Source organism: Dermacentor silvarum, chromosome 10 (assembly GCF_013339745.2).
Source record: "Dermacentor silvarum isolate Dsil-2018 chromosome 10, BIME_Dsil_1.4, whole genome shotgun sequence".
Classification (NCBI taxonomy): Eukaryota; Metazoa; Arthropoda; class Arachnida; order Ixodida; family Ixodidae; genus Dermacentor; species Dermacentor silvarum.
In genome coordinates this window covers 23,574,444-23,583,678 of record NC_051163.1, presented here as the reverse complement: position 1 = coordinate 23,583,678, position 9,235 = coordinate 23,574,444, and the positions used below count along the sequence as shown (strand labels likewise).

The 9,235-nt window shown below is 43.2% G+C and overlaps 1 protein-coding gene across 1 annotated transcript; it reads right to left on the bottom strand.

Moving 5' to 3' along the window:
* Positions 1–4,762: 4,762 nt before the first annotated feature.
* On the bottom strand, positions 4,763–7,478 carry LOC119466179 (WAP four-disulfide core domain protein 2-like). Its single transcript, XM_037726676.2, has 2 exons — positions 7,126–7,478; positions 4,763–4,996 (listed from the first exon to the last, which is right to left on the bottom strand). Exons 1-2 carry the CDS (start codon positions 7,328–7,330, stop codon positions 4,848–4,850), a joined length of 354 nt encoding a protein of 117 aa, XP_037582604.1. The 5' UTR covers positions 7,331–7,478; the 3' UTR covers positions 4,763–4,847.
* Between the last annotated feature and the right edge of the window lie 1,757 nt (positions 7,479–9,235).

The following is a 9,235-nucleotide window of genomic DNA, read 5'->3' as shown; positions in this document are numbered from 1 at the left end:
AGTTTGGTGCTTGCTCCTGAGCCCCGATATGAGCAAGTGCCGTGCAAACTTGTGCCTTGAATAGCATATAGAAGTGTAAAGCGTATACTAGCACGTATCTGTAGCTTTCCCTGACGTGTAACAGAACCGCATTACAGAGGGTGCTTGAAGTACAAGTGCGTATTCCCAAAGTATCCCCCCCCCCAAAAAAAAAAAATCTAATAAAAAAGCCCGGGCCTAATAAGGCCACATGTAGGTGTAAAGATTAGATGGTGATGTGCAAGAGTTACAAAACATGAGGCAGCTCATACGTTATACGTCAGATTTTTTTTTTATTAGAAAAAAATATTATTAAGAAGGATTTTTTTTTGTTAGAGCGCAAGCTCTGCTGATAGTATTGGCTATGCAGAATTCAGAAGCATGAGCTTCAAATGAAATGTGACCTGAAATAAAAGGTTTGCTGTGCAAGATTTTCGCTTCAGTTGTAAATATGACTATTAATGAATACTTGTGTGTACATGCAGCTCTGCCCAATGTTACAGGCGCATTCAAGGCGTGCAGAAGTGCAGAAGTCGTGTAGAAGAAATAAATAACAAGCAAACTTGTTATTTAATGTGTAGGCATTCAAATTTGCACAAGACAACTATCGAATTAAAGGGCACTTGAAACAGGATCTGACACTTCTGAATACTTGATCAGAAAAATGTATCTTGCGAGGTTGTCTATAAATAACACAGCTGTCTCAATAGTCAATTGTGTTGTGATCTACTCATATTAAAAGCCACAGTTGCTGCTAAACACGAGTTATTTGTCATTGCATAGTCTTTATGTGGCAAATAGCTCCTGCTCAAGGGCAGTTGTGGCTTTACATCAGGTCACGCTGCATTATGTGTATGAGAACTACTGATACACCAGATGTAGAACTACTGATGTAGAAGTCAAATTCTTGGTCGGATTGCATGTATGAAGTAGTTATTGCTTTTTCGTTGACCCCATGTAAATATTTCTTTCAGAGGTGATGTACAAGAGCTACGAATGCGTAAACGTGTACCACGTCTCTAAGGGAGCATTCACGTTGTTTCGTGGCTAAACACAAGCTGCAAGTGTTTCAATAAATGTAGAGTTTCAACACCAAGCTGCTTCGGCTGCGTAAAGTTCACTGAACCAGCTGGCACTTGGTAACATGCGATGGCAACACCAAAGATGCGTACAAGCTATGGCCAGCCTGAATCCCATTTGTATGTAAACATTTACCTGTGGTTCCCGCTGGTCCTGGCTTACTATCCCTATTGCACAATCGGTACCAGTTGCAATGGGACCAAATGGGACTATTTGCAATGGGGACCAAATGGGACCATTTGCAATGGGGACCAACTGGAACCAATCACAATGGGAACAAACTGGAACCAGTTGCAACGAAGACCAACTGGGAATTGCTCAATAAACCTGTTGAACTGGGACCAGTTGCATTTCCATTTGCAAATTTTAACCTGCGATGGTAGTTGAGAACCTTGATTTAGGAAAGCTATTTCATACAGAATCGTCTGGGCTCGAAGGCATTTTCGAAACACAGCGCCGGCCCCAGTAGGTAATATTTACCGTTAGGTTATTAGAGTTGGCTGCAGTACGTTACCGAGAATAACTAACTACAAGCACAACTGTCTCCAGTGAGCGCGAACAGAGACTATGCGTATACACTAGGCAGGTGCTGTGGATTCGTGGCGCCATCGATGGTAGGCTAGGCGAGGTAAAAATGTTAACATGCTGCCATCTCGTGAGTGAGGCTGACGACGCTACGCGTAGTACTGAACATCACCCCTACAGAGGGCGCGGCGGATGCGCTGCTGGCTTTCATGGTCCGCCACTTTCCGATGAAACTCTTCAGAGTAGCCAGTGTGTTATACAGAGTAAGTTTCCTATTGAAATACATGAAATACGCAGAAATACTGTCATTAGAAAACTATCGCATCGATTTGAATTAAGTGTGTTGCTTTTATCAGGGAAAGCTAAACTCGACCCATTGCAACAAGCAGATTTTTGATTAAAGGCTTCAAATATTTTGCCGAAATTGTCGAAACTCAGCAAGCTCGACAAAGAACCAACCAACCAATTAACCGACCAACCATGCAACCAACAAGTTAAACAAACAAAGAAGTAGAAACTATAAAACGACGTTACTTTGTACCAAAACAGATATCATAACTCTAAGCTGCATCAGATTAATGTCTGAAGATATGACAAGAATGGTGTAGTAGAACGCAGCTTACATGAAATTTTTACATTGCCTACGTAAATATTTCTAAAGTTGTATTCACAATTGCTGGTATAATTCAGAACTATCCCATCCGATCACCTGAGATGTCTAAGTAGGCGTACTTTACAGAATTATGATATCATTTTCTGACTGCTGATTTACATAGTCGCAAGTTTGATGCATCTTTCTTTTTTTTAATTAAAAAGTTGACTACTGATTTACTTCGTCTACGGTGTCTGCTTCTGTTCGGAGAGTGCGGAGATTAAGAAGTGCATTACTGGCTACTTTGTTTAATTGTGCGTATTGATGAGCCGTTGGAAACGTCATACTGAAGCATGTATGACGTTATGCTGTGAACTCCGACTGTGTTCTGCAGTGTACGCTCTCGACTGTGAACATTTCGATGTATTTCCTATACCAGTGTTCGAAACCATTTTGCTTTGGCCTTACAGCGAATAAAACATAAAGGAAAGAAAGAAAGAAATTTAGAAGTATGAGGAAAGACTCATCGTAAAGATTCTTATCGGTTTTCATCACCCCAGTTTCTAAGAAAAACCTGCAGGACCGACAATCTCATTACTGTCGTTGCCATGAGGTGATCACCTTTCAGATGTTTCTCATTTACAAGCTGCCCACTTGATCAGACATCCGTTTTAGAACAACACTACATGTATAAAAGGATGTAAATAAGTTCTTTCTTTTCTTTTTTACCATGCAAGCGGACTACACTACACTATTTGATTTTGTTTAGAAATGAGAAAATATTCGGCATATGATTCTATACTCGAACGTAGTATTTCTTGCATATTCGTATTCGATTCGATTATAAAATTGTCCTATTCGGACAGAACTAACAAAAAATGAGGAGTCAAACGACATGTATGCAAGAAAAAAAAAAAAGAAAAAAAAGCAGAAGACTCGATTTGCATTGTGTGCGCTGTTATTTCCCTTGTATCTATCTTGCGTAAACGTTTTGCTTATTTCAACGTGTCTTCGCTCGGACCCATGCTTTCCCTTCCCAACCATGTTTTCAAAGCAAGAACACCTGGGAACCAGCGACGACCACAATTAGGCGAAGTTTGGCACGGGTGTTGCGTTCAAATTAAGGTCCAAATAATTGGCCGCGCGATTTTTTTGCCTTTGGGCCAAGTTCTGGACGTAAGAGTAGGCAGGCTTTTTTGGCCTTATGCACCATGTTTCCTTGCTACGCGCATTCTGCAAAACACGTCACAGATGTAAGAAAAACCGTCACCTGCCTCTGGGTTCTCTAGTATACCTCAGTTCGTTGGCGCCGCGCTTAGCCTCATTGCAAGTGCCCACGTGACCACCTCACTTTCTGCGCGGGCCCTTTTAAATCTCCCTAAAATGAGAAGGGTGGTGGGAGATGTTGCTAAGAACCTACTTTGTACACGGAGTCGAATCACGTCATTTCGCTTTTGTAATCCCTAGAGGCTGTAAAGTCCGGAGTAACGTGGCAGTCCGTCCATACTCTACTCCCGTTTAACAGAGTAAATGCTTGGGTGTTTCTAGTGCAATCAACGCGTTAACACGCCCAAACGCTGATTCTGGTTTGCAGAGCGGAAGATATGCCGCAATTCAGAATGTGGATGTTATTACTGAACCACGCACTTCATTATTCACACGTGAAAATGGATTCATCATCATCATCATCATCATCATCATCATCATCATCATCATCATCATAATCAGCCTATATTTATGTCCGCTGCAGGACGAAGGCCTCTTCCTGTGATATCCAATTACCCCTGTCTTGCGCTAGCTGATTCCAACTTGCGCCTGCAAATTCCCTAACTTCATCACCCCACCTAATTTTCTGCCGCCCTCGACTGCGCTTCTCTTCTCTTGGTATCCATTCTGTAAATATAATGGTCCACCGGTTATCCATCCTACGCATTACACGCCCTTTATTGTACTGACTGACCGCTTTCGGCGACGTTGCAACCAAATTAGGGCCCAGATAATTGGCCACGTGATTTCTTGCTTTAACGCCGAGTTCTCGTCGCGCGAATAGGTGTGTTCCTTTGGCCTTATGCATCCTGTTCCCTTCACGGATGTCTCCTTATATGCTATTCAGCGCCCTGAGCCTTTTTTGTGTTACGATGTACTATATCCGTGCTAATCCTTTTCTGTATCTTGTTCTGTATGTATTGTAATACACCTCCCATTCATTAATACCCTCTGGGGGAATGCAGTGATATGAATAAATGAATGAATTGCGCAAACGTTATCCTGCTATACCCTTTTCGCACAGACCGTATGACATCAGCCGTCGTACGACGTGGACTATATCGGGGTGTGGACGGTTCCACGTTGCAAACTCTTTCACAAGGCAGAAAGTGGGAGATAAGCGAGTGATTCACAGCACTATTTTATTTCGTGCAATGGTGCTAGGCCGTAGAACACACACACACACAAAGAAGGAGTCCTTTCACCAACGAGACATACATTCGTGTTTCACAGGAAGCGTCCCACTTCTTGACAACAGTGAATTGCATATAAAGGAGATTGCAAGGACGTGCAAGAAACGGCTATATCTTCTCTCCCTGAAAGCGAGAGGCACGTAGTCAAAGGGAAGGGGGGGGGGGGAGCGATTTCAAAAGAGCCAAGTGCACCGCCATTCGCATGCTTCGTCTCCAGTCGCGCAGCATCGACTACCCTCGGGGCACATAGCGTCCACATAGCAGGTCTTGAGGAATGGCGTCTGCAGCAGGCACTTACTATCGTCGTAGTCTTGAGGGCAGCCTGAAAGAAAGAGAGAGAGAGAGAGAGAGAGAGAAAGACATTTGTTACAACAGAAAAAAAAAGAGAGGCCGGCAAATCATGGTTCTAACATGTTTATTAACATTTTGGTAAACGAGAATGGTAATAAAAAAAAAAGGAAAGAGATGAAATTGTTGACGATTACAAGAGAAGTGGGGGTTTGAACGAACACAAACCGCGGTGACTCGTCAAAGTCTCAAATCCAAAACATTCTCGCTCAAGGATTTGATGATAGCCTTTAGGATATATCACACTGACAACAAGGGTCTGGCTAAGGTCCCAAAGAGAACCTTATGAGAAAGTTGATCGATGACAAAAGTGATAGTATTTTTACAGCGCCTGAAACGGAGGTTGGAGAAATTACTGCGCGAAAACGCATTCAGCGGAGTTCTTACACTTCATGCGAACCAGTTGTGCGCGGAGACGCTAAGCAAGTAAGTGCGAATTAAACGTTACCAATCGTTTTGATATAGTAGGTATGCTGACTGAGTGCGGGGTGAACTTGGTTGTGTGCTGGCATTCTACCTGTGGTCCTTATAATTCATTTACTCTGTCTTAGTAGCATTAGGTCTGCGCAAGGTGAGTTTAGCGCTGTGCTATGTTAAGCTAAGGCTGAGCAAGTGCCGACATGCCTTTGCAAGGCTTAATCCATCTATCCCTCCTCCTCCTCTTCTAGTTATCTTAACGCAGAAAGAGGCGATGGAAGGTGGAATGTATATTAACCCAACGTAGCCCAACGTATCATATTTAATACATAATTAAATATTTCTCCAAACTACGATTTCAACACGGGGAAGTTAACGCAATACCGATTACTAGCAGCGTTCTTTTTTTGACGTACCGGGAGCAATTCTTCAGTTGTAGGTAGGTAGTCCAGGAAATCATTTACTAATTATTGATAATTACAATACTAATTGTTTTTGCACGATAAATGTTTATTGTTCTGTGTAAGAATGCACTTTTCGGGGCCAGAAATAAAGGTGGGCGCGTTCTTCTAGTTTCTCTTTATGTGGAATCTTGTTCGGGCATTGCGTTGTTAAGTCAGTAATGCACGTAATAATCTTACGCAATTAGTAATTTTATTTGTTTTCCCCAATACGTAGTTACATATTGTGCAAGAAACCAACGAGAGAAATCATTACTAGGGTGCTTGAGGAGGGAAGTCTTGGTGCCGTTTTTGGCGCTCATGGCTACAAAGCAACAATGCGCTCAACAGACGCATAGAACAAAGCAATTGAACACACTTATTCAGCAAGTCAAGGCGTAAACGAAAAGATGTTTCGAAGCCCGTGTGGATTTCTTGGTCCCTACTGCGGTCAATGCGTCAGGTGAAAGCATTCTATGCCAGGACGTGACGTACGTAGTGAACCCCAATAGACGGCAGGCAAGTGGCCACCTTTCCTATTAATAGTACCGTCGGTTTTTTGCGTGAGAAAAGGAGTCCAGCGGTAGGACCTTGCCATCCTTCGAATGCTAATATTGTGTGTATTTTTAGTGTTGTGTCGCCAGAAGGCGAAGTCTAAGACCAAGGCTCCTGAAATGACAACTCCGTGTTCACTACCCTCTCTCCTAAATACCGACGCTTGATTTCTTGCGCTCACCAGCTTGCATCACTGCATACATGTCCTCTATGGCTTCCATCGTATCGCTTTACATCACGGTATTGAACAAGTGCTGATAAATAAATATATTATTTAATGCACATTTCGTGTCGTCTTATAGAGCTGGAAGTCGGGCTAGTTGGCTCTGCGTTGAGTGCATTATAGGAATTTCTCGCGAAAGAGAACTGCAAGGAAGGAAGCAAGCGGACAGAAAGACATATTTCGTATCGAATGTCGCAGATATCATTTCTACTCGCCGCAATAAACTCGGCAAACAAGAAAACTTAATTTGACTCCACCAATGATTCGACCTCACCCCTTCAACGCGAGGATGTAAGCCATAGGACAACCAAGCACCCTTTCTACACCTAAAAAAAATGTTAAATAATGCTTAGTGCGCAAATATCCACTGAAATACCAACGCGACCACAACTTAACAACTTTGCACCCAGGACTTAAGAAAACGGCACCAGTGGGATGCCGACGTTCCTGTAGCTGGCGCACACTTACTGGGCTGGTTGCATTTGTTCTTCTTCTCGCAGTCTCGCGTGCAATTCGCCATCTCCTTGGAAGTCTCGGCCTCGGCAACGCACTCCTGCTCGCAGACTCGGAAACGCTGGACGCAGTCCCTGTCCACCTGGCCGTCGGATTGGGCCAGCGTCGCGGACGCTAGGGCCACGACGAAGGCGGCTACTGTCAGAACCACCGAGTGCATCGTTCCTCTTCCTAAAGATCCCCGAAGATTTCAAACGTTTCGACTGAACGGTGGCTGTGCACGAATGGTTTCTGACACAGCGGTCGCGCGCTTTTTATGTCGTTCCTGTCACCCGCATGAGATCCAGCGGGACGGCGATAAATCCTCTTCTGCAGAAGGTTTTCGCCACCGCGAGTGGTACGGGGTGGGCGTGGTTTAAACGCAATCGTATCGTTCTTTTTTATGTCCACGAAAAAAAAAAAACCATCAGTACACGCAACACAGAATGCGAACAGAACAGACTGTGAACGTCAACAGACACCTAACCAACGATCTTATGACAGTAAAAAATAAATTAAAATGCGGGATTTTTACGCGCCAAAACCACGATCTGGTTATTTCATCTATTTCTCCTTAAGGGCCCGACGGCATTACATAATTGGGGGGAGGTATGGGTCATAAAAGCACGTAAACTTCAATTGATTGAACAGAACTGCAAAACCACACCATAAATACAGTCAGTGAAGTAAAAAATACAATTGAGAATACATTGAATATATAAAAGGTAAACAGTAGAAAAATATCAGAGCAGGTGTACTTATGAGGCACACCGTAGTGGGGGGGACTCGGAATTGATTTTGCCTACCTCGGATTCTTTAACGAGCACATCAGTCTAAGTATACACGAGCGTTATTGCACTTCGGATCCCGTCGAAATGCGGCCATCGCGGGGGGGTTCGAACCCGCGACCACGAGCTCAGCAGCGCAACGCCAGAAGCCACTGGGCAACCGCGATGTTAGTAATATAAGTGGTCTTAGTTGCTTTTACACTGTGAAAAACTAACTAACTAACTAACTAACTAACTAACTAACTAACTAACTAACTAACTAACTAACTAACTAACTAACTAACTAACTAACTAACTAACTAACTAACTAACTAACTAACTAACTAACTAACGCACCTAACCTATCTAACGTAAACTAACTAACTAACCAACAACTAACAAACTCACCTAACCTATCTAACGTAAACTAACTCATCTAATCTATCTAACCTAAACTAACTAACTAGCTGGCTAGCTACTAAATAACTAACAAACCAACAACTAACCTAACGTATCTAACGTAAACTCATCTAACCTATCTAATCTAAACTAACTAGCTAGCTACTAACTAAATGATGCACTAATGAGCTAACTGAATAACTACGTAGTTAAATCCCTCACTAAGTAACTGCCTCACTGACTGACTGAATCGCTAACTAACCAGTTAACGAAGTAATTCAAACGTGCATGCCTCATGGCCTTACCCGCGGGCGCGCCTGGTACCAAGAACTGACAACCCCCCAGAGTTGCAAATGTTGAAAAACGTGAATGTTAACGTCCGGGTACTAAAGAAATCTTCCTGGCTGTTTTCCGAGTCTAAAGCAGATGTATAAAAAAGAAGAAAAAAAAAGGAAAGCATACTTGATGCACGCAATTCCATTTATATATTGCTTAGAGCTTTCCCGCCGTGCATCTGGCCGCAAGAAAGTACATCTCAGGGCAGATTTAGCTCTCGGTAAGATTTATGCATATACGAGTACATACGGTATAAGATTAACGCGAAAAAACGACGCAGTGGAGTAAATTAATCTTGACCCACCCCGTGCGGGTATACTCATGCGGGTAACATGACGCGAGACATGCGTATTCTTCCTCACCCTTTCCGAAAGGGTTGGTGCTACATATTGAAAAGCTGCACGCTCGACGCCACCGAGGCACAAACAAAGACCCCGCAGTTCATTGACTCGCGCTGCGCACCCAGCGAGTTTATTTGTATTTGCAAGATTACACAAGGCCCCGTTTGTCTTAGTCGGGGGACATCCACGTGCGTGACAAAGTGGCTTGTATTTAGGTGCGTGCGAATATTCGAAACTTTCGAA